Source organism: Anguilla anguilla, chromosome 10 (genome assembly GCF_013347855.1).
Source record: "Anguilla anguilla isolate fAngAng1 chromosome 10, fAngAng1.pri, whole genome shotgun sequence".
Taxonomy (NCBI): Eukaryota; Metazoa; Chordata; class Actinopteri; order Anguilliformes; family Anguillidae; genus Anguilla; species Anguilla anguilla.
In genome coordinates, this window is record NC_049210.1 from 41,914,689 (window position 1) to 41,931,319 (window position 16,631).

General features: G+C 51.0%; 1 protein-coding gene across 1 annotated transcript in view; it reads left to right on the top strand.

Moving 5' to 3' along the window:
* Positions 1–16,631, top strand: part of ghra (growth hormone receptor a) — a 45,800-nt gene that overhangs the window by 23,596 nt on the left and 5,573 nt on the right. Inside the window, exons 3-8 of the mRNA XM_035380340.1 lie at positions 11,594–11,720; positions 12,178–12,350; positions 13,882–14,060; positions 14,775–14,928; positions 15,787–15,877; positions 16,495–16,564. Of these exons, the coding sequence (XP_035236231.1) occupies positions 11,594–11,720; positions 12,178–12,350; positions 13,882–14,060; positions 14,775–14,928; positions 15,787–15,877; positions 16,495–16,564 (794 nt within the window). The remainder of the gene's footprint in view (positions 1–11,593; positions 11,721–12,177; positions 12,351–13,881; positions 14,061–14,774; positions 14,929–15,786; positions 15,878–16,494; positions 16,565–16,631) is intronic.

Here is a 16,631-nt window from a genome sequence, read left to right on the forward strand (position 1 = left end):
GGCTGGTGTTTACCAGCTGCGTGGGTCGGTGTTAAGGAGCTGCCAGCCAGCCAGCACAACACATTAACGAGCTCGCCGGCCTGCCTGTCTATCAGTCCAGACTGCTGACGCACACACACACACACACACATACACACTCACGCACACACGCATGCGTACACACACACTCACACACACGCACACACTCACACATACACACGCTCACGCACACACACATGCGTACACACACACTCACGCACACGCACACACTCACACATACACACGCTCACGCACACATGCATGCGAACACACACACTCACGCACACAGGCTCACACTCACACACGCTCATGCACACACGTATGCATACACACGCGCGCACACTCACACACACACTCACACACTCACACACAAACAAACGCACGCGGTCTCTCGCACACTTGGGGAACTCCGGGTGCGCATCTCAACACAAGCGCAGAGGGCGAAAGGCCAGCGGTTGCAGCGCGGAGTTGCGGTTCTGTGGGGTCTCCAAGTGCGCAAGCTAATAAAGACCAGTGGGGCACACCCATCCCGAAAATCAGCCTCCTCCCGTCCCGGGCAGCAGACCCTGCTGGCAGTACCGTGTGCAAACACAGAGCAGGTTTTCTTCATTCTTTTTATTTTCTTTTTTCCCCCCCTGTTTGGTCTCTTGGACCCTGGAGTGCATTTCTCAGTATTTCCACTGGAAAGATTAAGCGTGTTCGTTCGCCCAAACACTCTGTCCAGGAGGAGAGAGAGGGTCCGCGGTAACCGTCAGGGTAACGCCAGAGGCTGTCTCTTCAGATGCACTTCTAAGAAACGCACATATATTTTGCGCCCTCCCTGGAAACGTGTGTGTGTACATTTTTTTAGTGTTTGTTTATCTGTGTGTGTGTGTGTGTGTGCGTGCGTGCGTGCGTGCGTGCGTGCGTGCGTGCGTGCGTGCGTGCGTGCGTGTGTGTGCAGGCGAGTGTGCTTGCATGAGTGTGTGTGTGTGTGTGTGTGTGTGTGAATGTCTGTGTTCATGCATGTGTGAGTGTGAGTGTGAGTGTGAGTGTGTGTGTGTGTGTGTGTGTGTGCAGGCGAGTGTGCTTGCATGAGTGTGTGTGTGAATGTCTGTGTTCATGCATGTGTGTGGGTGTGTCAGCATGTTCATGCATGTGTGTCAGTGTGTTGGTGTGTCTGTCTCTGCATGTTCATGCACGCATGTTAGTGTCTTTGTACTTGAACCCACCGAACAAAGCAGAGGAAGGTTCTGGAAAAGGTTTCCCTGCTGTGGTGTTTCGGTTTCACTGGCATCGCTCCTTTGCCTTGGCTGTGGTTTGGGGGGGCGGGGGGGGGGCGGGCTGCTGACAGAACTGCTGTGTTGTGGTCGTCCGCAGCCGCGCGGTTTCGCTCCTGGTCTTCTTGGGGGGCGGGGGGGGGGGGGGGGGGGATTGCTCGCTTTATTTAGCCGGAGGGCAGCCATGTTCTCTCTCCGTCTTTCAGGTTTCAGATTCAGTGTGCTTTACCGGCACTACCAGAACAAAGCTTACTTGTACCCTTATACCACAGCATAAACCGTGCCCAAAATCTCTCTTTCTCTCTCTCCTACAGACATTTCTAAATTGGGGGGGAGGGGTAAATAAATAAATAATAACAATGCTCAGGTATACGCGTGTTAAATAAAAGCGAGGTCCCACATGATGTCCGCCTTAGGAAAGGATTTATTCATTATGTAATCGTTTTTGCTCATCTTGGCCTTCATCAGGTGTGGGACGGAGACGCACGTGAGACGTTGGGCGGGACTCCACTGATATTTAATACGCTTCTTCTCGTCCGACGCACCTGTCGCAGGTGGTGTGCCAGAGTCTTCTTTTTTTTTTTTTTTTAAATCAAACTTGGTACAGGTGTGCTGAACGTACGGCGGCTCCAAAAAAGAATGTGGAGCGTGGCAGCTGTGTTCTGTGTGTAACGGTTAAGGTCGGGCTGGAGAGCACGCGTTGCCGTCGGCTACGCATGCTGCGGCGTGCGCTCACGTCTCCGCCAGCAGGGCTCCGAGCCCTTCCACGGAATAACCGCCAACTGTTCCGGAACAGTCATATTGGGTCGGTCTCCGCGTACAGTGCAGGAGTGTAGGACGGGATTCCAGTCACCCCCCCCCCCCCCCCCGACCCCCCCACGTGCGCACACAGACACACGCGCGCACACACATGCACGCACACACACACGCGTACGGAGCGTTCCCACAGGACAGGATTCCGGGATGAGGCAGAACTCTGTGTGTGTAATCGTTGTTATGCAAGCTGTCCAGGGAGGGTGTTCTGAGAAACGTGGTCTGATCGGGCAACAAAAGTTTTTTCTGAAATATGTCCTCCGAGCAGCAGAGAGCATTAGAAATGAAAACTTCATTTAGCTTCATTTTTTTGTGTTTTCAAAAGACTACAAAATGCTGCCGCAAACATGACCAGCTATGATAGCGCATTACAGCACATGAAAAATGTCATAACACTGTTACTGTAGATGAAACTGGCATAGCCATTATTATTGTAAAATATTATCATAATGCAGTCCTCGTACTCCACCAGCGTGGATGTCATTTGTCATCGAGTCGAGCAAAGAGCACTAATCTCACAGCGCTGATTCGGCTGAACGATCGTCTGAGCTGGGCTGTACGGGAAACGCTTTGCCAGGAGATATCAGCGACCTGTGGTCCCTGGCCCCCGTTCCGCGTGCGTTCGTCTGCGCAGACGTCCCGAAACGCTCACAGTAACGCGCCTCGGGAAATCGTCCCGCCACGCTCGCCCCCCCCCGCCCGTCTGTCTTCGTGGTGCCTCGATTTTCGCGGGAGCGTCTTGCAGCAAGAGCTGTAATCCTCAAAAATCTTTTTGCGCAAAAAACCAGTGGTTTTAAAAACCGCCGCAGGAAAACGTCGCCCCGAATCCGGTTTGAGGCGGAAGCGGCGAGGCGCTGGGGGGGAAGGAGAAGTGTCTGGTCCGGTGGTCGCGGGACGGTTTACCGTCGAGCGGGCGCCCGTTTTTTTTTACCGCCAAAAGAGCCAACGAACCGCGACCGGACCGCCGAGCGGCAGAGCGGAGGCCCGCGGCGGCTAATTAAGGCGCTGAGCCGGCGGCAAACGGACGCTTTCACACGCGCACCGAAGCGCTCTTACGTAAACCCCCGATTCAAAACCGCTATAATGAGCGCATCGTAAGAGATTACGATGGCCAGGACGGGTGCTCGTTAGGCGGCCGAAAGCCGTCCGATCTCCTCCTAATGGCGTCCCGGATGGCGGACAGCGTCATTTGGACACGGGAGGGGGAGCGAGACCGTGAGGGGGGCAGGTCCTCAAACTGAAGTGTTCTACGAGGTTGAAGTGCTGCCCCTTTTTTTGCAGTTTCTCACGGCCGTTTCGTCCAGGAGGTCTCGGAGAAGTTTCCGGCCGATCGGATCGGTTGTATTTGGTTGGCCGCTGAGTTTTCCGGCTTAGAGCGAGCTGTGCGGAGCCTGACTGCTTTCTGCAAAGCCTGTATCGCTAAGCAAATTGATCTGGATTAGGAGCTGTTATTGAGCGGCTGATAAAGTGAGTTTGAGTGACATCATCTTTCCAGGCTGTGACTGATTGTTGCAGATCGCAGTTGTCCAAAACTATCCAGCCTGGTCCTGTCTTAAATCCAACTTGAATTTATCTTAAATCCTACCTGAATCTGTCTTAAACCCGGCCTGAATCCCTCATTTAGTCTTAAACTCAGCTGCATCTCTCTTAAACCCAAGTGTGTGCTTGGTGATGAAGGCAGTTACAGTGGAAAAAGTTGAGTCCAGCAAAATGATCTGGCAAAATGGCACTCATCATGGGCAGTGTGACTAGATGCCACTTTGAGAGGCTCTCTCTCTCTCTCACAGCTGTAAGGCTATAATTATATATTATGTAATTATATGAGACTGTAATTATAATGTACTCAGGAATCTGTGCCTTAGTGAATGCAGGCTGGTGGGATGTGACTAATGTACTTGCTGAATGGAGAACTTTGTTGTATATGAATGTGTATTCATTTGGTCCCCCCCCCCCCTTTTCTTGTAGTTTTTATGTTATTCATTATATATTTATGCACTATTCACTTTGGCCTTCGTACGTTCAGTTAAAAGCAGAAAATTACCCGTCTCATTACACGAAACCGGCAACGGCAGCCGCCAGTCAGCGCTAACTAGCCTTCGGGCTCGTTAATTAAAGGGGATGAATTAATGGTTGCGGACAGGGCCGGGTAATTGCCTGTGGCCTCCAGCCTGGTTTCTGCGCTTATCGTCAGGCATCAAGTTTTTTTTTTCCACGAAAAATTAGATTTGAGCCATTTGAGCGCACGCCCTCGCAAATTACTGGAGAACACTGCTAAAAAAAAAAAACTTTAAAAAAAAACAAAATGGCCGCCAATGTTCACGGCTGACATTAATGTGACGACGGACGTGCCCCTGGTGGACCCGTGGTTCTCCCTGTATCTGGTTTACTTTTAAAGCCCGTGGACTTGCGTAAAAAGGTGGCAAGGAATTAACGTCGCTTAAACTTGCTTTACACGCAGTTTTACAGGACGAAGTCCCGCCTGCAACTCAGTGCAGGTGCCAGATAGTGCAAATCTATTAGCTGTTCACACTTGGACTGTAGGTAAAGATCCTCCCAGACGGAGACGGAAAGTTATTTTTAGGGTTTTTGAGAGCAACTGCTGTGTGGCGGTGACTCACACAAACACACGGCCGTGCGCACACACACACACACACACACTCGCTCGGTTCCTGTAATTACCTGTACGAGAGATCCGAAAAGACCCATCATCAGGTAATGAGCCCAATGTTCCCGCCGTGTCCTCAAATAGAGCTGAGATTAGAGCCAGGGGCCCGGTGTGGACTCTGTCTTTACGGCAGGGCTGGACCTGGACATCTTCGTCACCCAGAACATTCTGCAAAATAAACGACCGTAGCAGCAGCAGCAGCATTAGCATCAGCAGTAGTAGCAGCAGCAGCAGTAGTAGTAGTAGTAGCAGCAGCAGTAGCAGTAGTAGTAGCAGTAGCAGTAGCAGTAGCAGCAGCAACAAGCAGTAGTAGCAGCAGTAGTAGCAGTAGTAGTAGCAGCAGTAGTAGCAGCAGTAGTAGTAGCAGCAGCAGTAGCAGTAGTAGTAGCAGTAGCAGTAGCAGTAGCAGCAGCAACAAGCAGTAGTAGCAGCAGTAGTAGCAGTAGTAGCAGCAGTAGTAGTAGCAACAGCAGCAGCAGCAGTAGTATTAGTAGCAGTAGTAGTAGCAGCAGTAGTAGTAGCAGTAGCATCAGTAGCAGCAGCAGCAGCAACAAGCAGTAGTCAGTGTAATTGTGATCACTGCTTTGGACAGAGGTGCTACTTTACACCAAACTGGAGCTAGTACATATTTCAAATACTGATTACATGCCAGTAAAATTTCAAATAAAAAAAAATCCGCTGGAGATCACCATGATGTTAGCAACAGCAAAGCGCGTTCAAAACAAACTGTCAGTTTTCAGTTATAATTCCTGCCCGCTAACGCACGTATTTCAGCATTGGAACATAATGTTAATTCTTGTAAGATGTTGACAAGTAAAGCGTCAGAATTGATTCGCCTGTCTGTTCAAAATATGTGTATTTTGAGTGAAGAAAATTTGTTTTTGTGGTGTAGATTATGTGTTCACAACATTATCAAAATGTGCAATTCGTAGAGGTTTTGGGACATCTTGGAAAAACCGAAAATTGCAAAATTTCACCACTTTGCTGGGAAAAGGTTTGGGGGCAAATTTTATATGATCATTTTGAAGGACTAATCAATCAGTCAATCAAAATTTATTTCTACAGCACACTTCATACACAGGGGCAACCCAGTGTGCTTTACATAAATAAAAGCGAACGGAACAGAGAAAGTACAAAGTACATAATGGATCGGTGTGTCACACCAATTCAGGTAGCTCAACCCCCGGTGCCAAACCGCTGGTGGTATTAACCAACCGTGGTACTTCTGTGAACTGAGATGGCTGTGCTCTGTCTGGCCCGTGGAACTGGTGCAAAGTTCTAACGCTCCGTATTTAGCAAACGCAAACAAAAGGGAATGCGTCTCTCTCCTTTCCACCCTGGCAAATACTCGCTTTTCGAGCACGACGCTGCGTTTTTCTGACCGGGTCGACCGCGGCGGATTCTCGGGCCGGTTGAAGATGAAGACGGTCCCCCGGGTGGAAGGCAGACGCTGGTCCCTGCTATCTCTGTTCTCTTACCTTCCCGCATCCGAACCGATGATACATTACAAGCACCGCGAGCTTGGAACGAAGCTGTTTTTATTTATATACTAAGTGCTGGGAGCTCTGATGTTCAATTACTGGAAGCCTTTTTGGACACTGTGTACGATGGTGTCTGTGAATAGAGGGTACGCGCTCTCAGGTGAGCGGTCTGTTCTGCCTCCCCCCCCACCCCCCTCCCCTCCCTACAAGCCGTGTTGAAACGGCTGCATGTTGGGGGGGGGGGGCACAAAAAAGTGAGGTGGGGGGCATGTGTTTTATCTCATATCCTGGAGCTTTCGTAACATAATTAGGCAATGGTATAAGCAGTAGGATGGGTTAGGTCAGCTCACTCAGTTTAACCCCCCCCAAACATACACCCCTTCCCCCCCCCAAGCACTTCTCCTTACACCATTCACATGTTCTGCAAAAAAAACCCCAAAAAAACATGTTTTTTAGGGAAAAACCTGTTGTGTTTCAAACATGGCAGTTTCCTGGAAACGAGGGGGGGGGGGTGTTCTCTCTGTACCCAACAAGCAGCAAACACTGCAGGTTTTCAGCTCTCTCTCTCTTTCAATGGCTCCCCTCTTTCTCTCACCCCTCCCTCTCTCTCTCACTCCCTGTCTCTCGCTCTCTCCCTCTCTCACTCCCTGTCTCTCCCTCTCTCGCTCTCTCCCTCTCTCTCTCACACTCCCTGTCTCTCCCTCTCTCTCTCACTCCCTGTCTCTCCCTCTCTCACCCCTCCCTCTCTCTCTCTCACTCCCTGTCTCTCCCTCTCTCTCGCTCTCTCCCTCTCTCCACAGGTGCGGGGTTGGTTTTCCCACACACTGGGTGCAGGGGTGGACATGAGGTGGGCGCTGAGCATGCAGCCTGCTGATAAAGGATTGTACCATGCTGTAGAAAACAGAGCCATTGCTCAGTCACACACCAGCCTGCAAGCAGTAGCTTATGCGTGATTGATGGGGGGTTGCAATACGGCAAATCATCCCCCCATCGTAGAAGCTTGTCGAAGCGATATGTAGATTGTGAAAACGAACTAATTTCGGGAAAAGATGATTCGTTAAACCAGAAAGAGGAGCTTATTGAACTAAAATGAACTTTTAAAGGTTAAACAACGCTGTCAACGTCTTGAGAGAAAGTGTATGCGGTTTGCGCTGCTGAAAGAGATTGTGTTTCCTAGGAAGATCCCTGAAGAGCTGCCGTGTCTTATTAATGTCTTCCTCAGCCAAGTTTCGGCCCATCCAGGGGCAGTGGTGTAGTCTGTACGTCCAGCTGGGAAAAAAATTAAATAAAATTCTGAATCTTCATTTCCGAATCTTTTCACCTTTTCCAGGAACCTTGGGGGATCGGTGAATTAATTTAAATCTCGGAGGAACGCAGTTCTCTTACTCAGAAGCTCATAGCCAACTCACTTTTTTCACTTTATACAGATAAGCCCATCTTATGTTCAGGATCAGCATCTTAGATATCATTGGCGTGGAGGTCCTGAGGCTGTGAGTTAGCACAGTAAACCCCTCGGGTTTGGAAAGGACCTTTCGAATGGGTGAAAAACGGCACCCTCTGTTCAACACCTACAAACCCCAGTGTTTCAGAGCCACGGGGCCTCTCACCTCTCTTACCCTGATCACTGACCAGGGGCTAACAATATGCCCATTACTCAAAACCCTGACCTTCACTCCAACAACTGACCACTGCTCTAACCACTGATCATTGCTGCAACCACTGACCACTGATCCAACCACTGATCATTACTCCAACCACTGATCCCAGCACTGACCATCACTGCAACCACTGACCACTGCTCTAACCACTGACCACTACAGTGGCTGGCCTGGGCCTGTTATCTTGATCGTGTCAAAGGGCCAAACCCCGCCCCCTCAGACTGGCAGGTTTTTCTGGTTTGCTTCGGTGTGCTGTCCTCCACTGTTTGATTTGTTGTGCACACTGCCCCCCCCCTCCCCCCCTCCCCCCCCCCCCACCTCGTTCCGGGCGTGCTGACAGAGAGCGATAAACTAATCAGTGTAGAGCTGGAAATCGATCGGCCCCACCAGCTCCCCGGGTTTCTGCAGGGAACAGGAGGATCAGTGTTCCTCTTTCATTCAACAAGCACAGCCCCTGCAGCTCCGTGTGTGTGTGTGTGTGTGTGTGTGTGCGCGCGCACGTGTGTTTGCGCTTGTGCATGTGTGCACACGTGTGTGTGTGTGTGTGTGTGCGCATGCATGTACCTGTACCTCTAAATGCATACGGGCGCGATAAGAGTGGTGTTCGACATGCAAGGTTTTAGCCGTGCTGTTGGGTCCTGCCAGTGCACTCTTGTGAAATTTTCTGACATTGAATTCTCTCACCTCCTATGAAACTCTATTGATAGATCACACGTTAGAGGCCGGGGAAGAAAAAAAAACTTCATAGCAACCAATGCAGCAGGGGAGCGGTAGACAGTCTGTCATTTCTTAAATCCTCAATATCATCTCAAATGCTTAGAAGTGCAATATGACTAGACTAACCTCCGTGGGAGCATGGGGAAATCTGGGCAAGTCTGAAGTAAAGGTGTAAAGTCTGAGGTTAAGGTGTAAGGGTCTGAGGTAAAGTCTGAGGTTAAGGTGTAAGGATCTGAGGTAAAGTCTGAGGTTAAGGTGTAAGGGTCTGAGGTAAAGTCTGAGCTAAAGGTGTAAAGTCTGAGGTTAAGATGTAAGGGTCTGAGGTAAAGTCTGAGGTTAAGGTGTAAGGGTCTGAGGTAAAGTCTGAGGTAAAGGTGTAAAGTCTGAGGTTAAGGTGTAAGGGTCTGAGGTTAAGGTGTAAGGGTCTGAGGTAAAGTCTGAAGTTAAGGTGTAAGGGTCTGAGGTAAAGTCTGAGGTAAAGGTGTAAAGTCTGAGGTTAAGGTGTAAGGGTCTGAGGTAAAGTCTGAAGTTGGAGGTCAGGAAAACTCATTCGCATTTCCGTTTATGAATGCGACCGGATGCCTACTCCAGAGCGACTTGGTATCACACGCACGTAACGAGGCTGTAGCAGCCGTGCCACAGCTTGGGGGGGGGGGGGGGGGGGGGGGGGGTGTTTGGCGAGGTGTTTTGGCGGCGGTTCATCGCGGGGGCGGGAGGACTGGACGTGTCGTCAGTCACCGCCACCGCCGCCGCCGCAGCTTGCTGGAGTTGCGTTCGGGTCGGGGGAGTTTGTGCGCCGCTCAGCACATGTTCGCCTCCCCGAGCGGGAGCAGGAATCCGTCTTTCTGTCGCTGCGAGGAGCGGGCCTGGACCGGGGGGAGCCTGCTCTGAGCGGGCCTGGACCGGGGGGAGCCTGCTCCCAGCTTCGCCGCTGCAAACTGCGTTTTTTTTTCTCTATGTATTTATTTATTTATATGATTTTATTTACTTTTAAACGGCGTCCCTTTCCCCCGCCCCCCAGGTCTCAATGTTCTGAACATCGCGTTCCGTTTATGTTTAAACCTCAAAGTTCCTGTTTATAAAAAATAAAAATAAAAAAGCCTGACTCCACAGTAAATAATTGCAGGTGGAAAGATAATTAAAAGTCGTTCTCACTGATTTATCTGCATGTGGGGATGGAGGTCAGGATCAATGGCTATTGTGGATAGATGGATATTTATGGCAGAGCAAGCTACGGTGTGGGAGGGGCCTGGAATCCTGTCCGTCGCTCTGGCAACCGCCATATCGGAGTTGTTTACCTTTTGTGCTTTGGTGCTGCAAAGATGCACTTCAGATCCCTATAAGGACTGTGTGGCTGGTGCTGATGGAGTGTAGCACAGTGGGTAAGGAACTGGGCTTGTAACCGAAAGGTCGCAGGTTCGATTCCCGGGTAAGGACACTGCTGTTGTACCCTTGAGCAAGGTACTTAACCGGAATTGCTTCAGTATATATCCAGCTGTATAAATGGATACGATGTAAAAGTTGTGTAAGTCGCTCTGGATAAGAGCGTCTGCTAAATGCCTGTAATGTAATGTAATGTAATGGTGCTACGGCCCCGGCCAATCCAAGCACTATAGAGATCGGCAAGGGAACAGCCGGAGTGCTCGAACCTGCAGGTAGTGATGCTACAGACTGGAGCTACAGCCCTTGATCAGTTTGCCAGCGACTCAACATTTTCCTCTGCAGGTTTGATGGCGTCTCTGATGGCCATTCGATTCACTCAGCCAATCCACATACAGTAGAGTATTGGGCTCAGCCAGTCCACATAGAGTAGAGACTGGGCTCAGCCAATCTGCATGACATAGAGATTGGGGTCAGCCAATCAACATGGCATGGAGATCGGTCTCAGCCAATCCATAGGCCCTAGGGATCATCCTCAGCCAATCCGCATGGCGTAGAGATGGGCCTCAATTAGACTTTTGTCAGTATTAGCACAGCATGGCTTTGAGGCATATAACTGCTCTCAACACTAGTGAGGTTGAACACAAGGGTGTGTCACTCAAAATGTCTGTATATTATATCATTTTCATCTTTTCTTTTACTAATTTAAAGGTCCAGGCAACTGGATTCAAACCGATTCCTCGGAAGAGCTAATGGATTGTGTTCTTCATATTTCTTTCCAGTTTTTAATTTAATTGTAATAAACACTATTAGATTATCGTGACCTGTTCAGCAGGCAAGGTCAGGGTGGACGTGTATCCTGTGCTCGTTAACATTCATGTCCATAAGACACATCATATGTAAGCCATTACTCATCGCTAGCCAAGTTAGAGCCGGTTAGGGCAGGAACTTTACGCTACCAGACAAAATAAAAGAAAGCAACATAAACTAGGCTTTGCCATCATATAGTTAAACATGAAGATCATTCAATGTGTAATAACGTTGTAACGCTTGTTGCATAACTAACACCCAGTTAACCCCGCTCACTGAAAACCTCCCATTTGACCACAGGGGAAAGCAAGCCAGTTTCGCCACAGGCTTTTGTAATCTTTTTTTTTTGCAAGAATGAATTTTAAATATTTCTTGGCTGTTTGTGAATGCAAAAAAGTAAAAGTATTAAAACAAGACATCAGCAAAAAATGTGCAGATTTCAGTTTCTTGGACCTTTAGAAAATATAGATTTTTATAAGGTGGATACCTGCGGGGGGGGGGGGGGGGGGGGGGCTGGTGGCACTTCAACTGACTCCTTCCCTCCTCTCTGTAATCCTGATAGTTTTTATGCAAATTCAAACCGACGAGGTTGTCTCACAGGATTTTGTATTTTCATACGAGGGGGACTCGTGTATTTAAACTCCGTCTACGTCATGCCCCTCATCAGCAGGTTAAGGAAATGATGTTCTCGTGACTGATCTCTCTCTCTGTTTCTCTCTCTCTCTCTCTGTCTCTCTCTCTCTGTTTCTCTCTCTCTCTGTCTCTCTCGGTTTCTCTCTCTCTCTCTCTCAGCCCCCCCGCAGGGCCCCCACTTCACCGGCTGCTTGTCTCGGGAGCAGGAGACGTTCCGTTGCTGGTGGAGTGCCGGAAGCTTCCGGAACCTGACAGAACCCGGGGCCCTGAGGGTCTTCTTCGCCACGTAAGCGGAATGCTCCGGCTTTTTTCGGGGGGGGGGGAAAATCTTCCCAAAAAAAAGAGAGAGTGTCATCCAGACACCTTCAAAAAAGCAGCAGCTTCTACTGGCGGGCTAGACTTTGCCTAGGAAATCAGTTGTGACAGGCCTGGCCAGACCCTTGCCGATTGGCTGCAACAGCATCCCTCCCTCCCCCAACCCCCCAGAAGACAACAAAATAGCTGGAAAAATGACTGCTATATGACAACAGAAGTAAATGTTTCAGTAATACAGTACGACATGGATATTATGGATATTATGATGTACATGCAGACATCTGCGAGTACTGCACCTGTCTATGTGCTGCATTTAAAACCATGTGACATGACCTTGGGTGTCTAAGAGGTAGCTGAGTATTATTTAGAGTAACGGTATATTGTTGGTATTAATAGCTGGGGTGTTACTGCGTGTGTTTTTCGGACAGTAGCTCCCTGCCCAGCGACTGGAAGGAGTGTCCGGACTACTCGGTCACCGTGCCGAACGAGTGCTATTTCAACAAGAGCTACACGTCCGTCTGGACCCAATACTGCGTCCAGCTGCGCGGCCGGGCCCAGAACGTCATCTACAACCAGCTCTGCTTCCAGGTGCAGGACATAGGTGAGCGGGTTCTTCCTTAGCTCTGCGTCCAGGTGCAGGACATAGGTGAGCGGGTTCTTCCTTAGCTCTGCGCCCAGGTGCAGGACATAGGTGAGCGGGTTCTTCCTTAGCTCTGCGTCCAGGTGCAGGACATAGGTGAGCGGGTTCTTCCTTAGCTCTGCTGCTTCCAGGTGCAGGACATAGGTGAGCAGGTTCTTCCTTAGCTCTGCTTCCAGGTGCAGGACATAGGTGAGCGGGTTCTTCCTTAGCTCTGCTTCCAGGTGCAGGACATAGGTGAGCGGGTTCTTCCTTAGCTCTGCGTCCAGGTGCAGGACATAGGTGAGCGGGTTCTTCCTTAGCTCTGCGTCCAGGTGCAGGACATAGGTGAGCGGGTTCTTCCTTAGCTCTGCTTCCAGGTGCAGGACATAGGTGAGCGGGTTCTTCCTTAGCTCTGCGTCCAGGTGCAGGACATAGGTGAGCGGGTTCTTCCTTAGCTCTGCTGCTTCCAGGTGCAGGACATAGGTGAGCGGGTTCTTCCTTAGCTCTGCTTCCAGGTGCAGGACATAGGTGAGCGGGTTCTTCCTTAGCTCTGCGTCCAGGTGCAGGACATAGGTGAGCGGGTTCTTCCTTAGCTCTGCGTCCAGGTGCAGGACATAGGTGAGCGGGTTCTTCCTTAGCTCTGCTTCCATGTGCAGGACATAGGTGAGCGGGTTCTTCCTTAGCTCTGCGTCCAGGTGCAGGACATAGGTGAGCGGGTTCTTCCTTAGCTCTGCGTCCAGGTGCAGGACATAGGTGAGCGGGTTCTTCCTTAGCTCTGCTTCCAGGTGCAGGACATAGGTGAGCGGGTTCTTCCTTAGCTCTGCGTCCAGGTGCAGGACATAGGTGAGCGGGTTCTTCCTTAGCTCTGCTTCCAGGTGCAGGACATAGGTGAGCGGGTTCTTCCTTAGCTCTGCTGCTTCCAGGTGCAGGACATAGGTGAGCGGGTTCTTCCTTAGCTCTGCGTCCAGGTGCAGGACATAGGTGAGCGGGTTCTTCCTTAGCTCTGCTTCCAGGTGCAGGACATAGGTGAGCGGGTCCCCCTTAGCGCGCTAGCTAACGCGCTGGCTCTCTCGCCCCCCCCCCCCCCAAAACTGGGTCTCATAGTACTCCACAGGGATGATTACCCCCCCACCCCCACCCCCCGAAATGCTGTGCTTGCATGCAAAATATGCAGAAGTTAATCGCGAAGCACATGTGGACCCCAGGAAGACTAGCTGTGCTTTAGGGCACCTGGTAATGGGGATCCTAACAAATAAACAAATGTGCATAATAGTAAATTACACGCAGCACGTGTGCTCTGCCACACTGCACACATGCAGAGCCATTATTAATAAACCTCACTGGCTTGGCAGGCTGTCGGTCACGTGAATGGGATTTTGCTTTATTGTTTGCGGTCACTGATCGATGATCATAATGGGAGCTCTTTCATTGCGGAACGAAGTAAATTTACTTGCTGCAGGGCTGTGGTCGTGGCAATTAACCCCCCCCCCCCCCCCCGCCCTGTGCTTCACAGTGCACCCTGACCCCCCGATCAGGCTCAACTGGACGCTCCTGAGCGTGAGCCGGTCGGGGCTGTACTTCGACATCATGGCGCACTGGGAGCCGCCCCCCTCCGCGGACGTGAAGAGCGGGTGGATGACGCTGGTGTACGAGGTGCACTACCGGGAGAGGAACGCCTCGCAGTGGCGCACGGTACGAACCGGCAACGCTGACTCCTCCCCTTTCACCTAACCCCTCCCTCTAACTGCAGTACTGACTCCTCCCCTTTCACCTAACCCCTCCCTCTAACCCCAACACTGACTCCTCCCCTTTCCCCTAACTCCTCATTATAACCCCAACACTGACTCCTCCCCTTTCCCCTAACCCCTCCCTCTAACTGCAGTACAGACTCCTCCCCTTTCCCCTAACCCCTCCCACTAACTGCAGTTCCGACTCCTCCCCTTTCCCCTCCCTCTAACTGCAGTTCCGACTCCTCCCCTTTCCCCTAACCCCTCCCTCTAACTGCAGTTCCGACTCCTCCCCTTTCCCCTCCCTCTAACTGCAGTTCCGACTCCTCCCCTTTCCCCTAACTCCTCCCTCTAACCGCAGGACTGACTCCTCCCCTTAGCACTGACTTCTCCCTCTAACTGCAGTTCCGACTCCTCCCCTTTCCCCTAACCCCTCCCTCTAACTGCAGTTCCGACTCCTCCCCTTTCCCCTCCCTCTAACTGCAGTTCCGACTCCTCCCCTTTCCCCTAACTCCTCCCTCTAACCGCAGGACTGACTCCTCCCCTTAGCACTGACTTCTCCCTGTCACCTTAATACTGACTTGCTGCACCCGTCTACTGGTTTACATAAAAATGAATTGGAAGAGATTGGAATCTGTGGGGAAACGGTCCCCCAACCCTGTCCTTTCCGTACCCCCAGCTGGACCAGGAGAAGGGGACCCAGCAGTCCATCTACGGTCTTCTCACGGGCACCGAGTACGAGGTTCGAGTGCGCAGCAAGATGCGCTCCTTCGAGAACTTCGGCGAATTCAGCGAGACCATCCCGGTGTACATCCAACCCATACCCACCAAAGGTGAGGGCTATGTCTGGTTATGGTGTTCCCCAGACTGCAGTGGATGACTGAACAACGTTGTGCTTTAAATTCCTTATTCTTTTCCCCCGAAGACTGCATTACATTCCATGCAATTCAAACGGCCAGTTCAGACCAAAGGTCTGGCAGGGACCGGGCAGCTCTTCCCAAAACTCACAGTTCTCGCTAAAACATCCTAAAATTGACCCGTTCACATCAACGCAACGAGGTTAGACGTCACGTACGGTTACCAGGGCAACAAAACCATCCACTTCCTTGTTTGCAGTCACTTTGCAGCACTCATCTGGCAAATATCTAGGACAGCGTAGCGGAAATGGACGAAAGTAGTAGCGGTAGCGAGGCGCTAGCCGCGGCAGCAGCGCTGCTAATGAAAGCGAGGCTCTGTGCGGGCCAAACCCGTCCGGCCCTCGGAAGGCGGCCAGGGGGTGCTTCAGCGCCCCCGTAAACAAGGAGCGCTTGTGCCAGAGCCGAGACTCGCCGTCGTTTCTTAATTTCACCCGGCTTCTCCCCCTGAGCGGTGCGTGTGGCGAAGAGCTGGAGGCGCCGTTGATTGGGGATGAAGCCCACTTGTGCACCACGCGCCCTTTAGTTACCACGGTGAATTGTTTTGGCTCTTGTACACACACACACACACACACACATTCTATGTGAGCACGAGGCAGTCACTCGATGTCAAATGATGCCGTTGTCTTGCACGCTTTCGCTTTCGGCAAAAGGAAACTGAAAAGATGTGATTTAGCACTTGTTTTGGCCACGCCTGTCAGTTCCAAAGGGCTGGTCTCTGACAAAAGGCTCTTTGTTTTTTTTTTTGTTCCCCCCCCCCCTTCCCCCCCTTCCCAGAATCCCAGTTTCCTCTCACGCGGGTCCTGATCTTCGCCGCTGTGGGAGTGGGGATCCTCCTTGTGCTCGTCATCTTCTCCCAGCAGCAGAAGTAAACGTCCCCCCGACATCGCGCCGACCGTTCCTCCTACGTTGCGGCAACTTTTTGTGGAGTCAAGTGCAGACTTTACAGCGATGTTGTTTCAGAGTGCATCACCCAAGGCTCACACAGGCTAACACAGCTCACATTCTGCACCGTATATCAGTTTGCAGACGAACATTTAGTAAAGAGATTCAGTTAAATTAGTTTTGCTCAAGGGTACAGCAGCAGCGGCGCCTCTTTAGAATCAAACACTTGTCGTTTAATTTGATTAGTCAAGGAAAAACCGTTACGAAAGATTTCTTTTACCGCTTTTCGAACCATGTAGCCATGGAGGCGGCCTCTCTTAGATGACACAATTAGCCGTGTATTCTCAGTGTGAAGGAAAAAAAAGGATGCTCTGACAGTCGGCATCGAGTGAGACAGGCACATGAAATGCCGGGCGTCTGCCGGTTCGTCTGCCTCTGAAATGTCAGACCTCCTGTGAGGCGTTTCCATTTAAGGCTAAAATGGCCGCCGCACTCGGGTTCCGCCGGCCGCGGGGGAATAAATCGTTTTGTTAACGCCTCGTTAGCGCCCAGAATTTTCACCCGTGACTCTTTTTTTTTTTTTTCTTCCCTTCCTCACAGACTGATGGTGATCCTGCTGCCCCCTATCCCGGCCCCCAAGATCAAAGGGATCGACCCAGAGCTTCTGAAGGTATGCCCACCAGAGATACTTCACTGAGATGGCAGAACTTCCTCTTTCCTCTTAATGGGAGTGATAG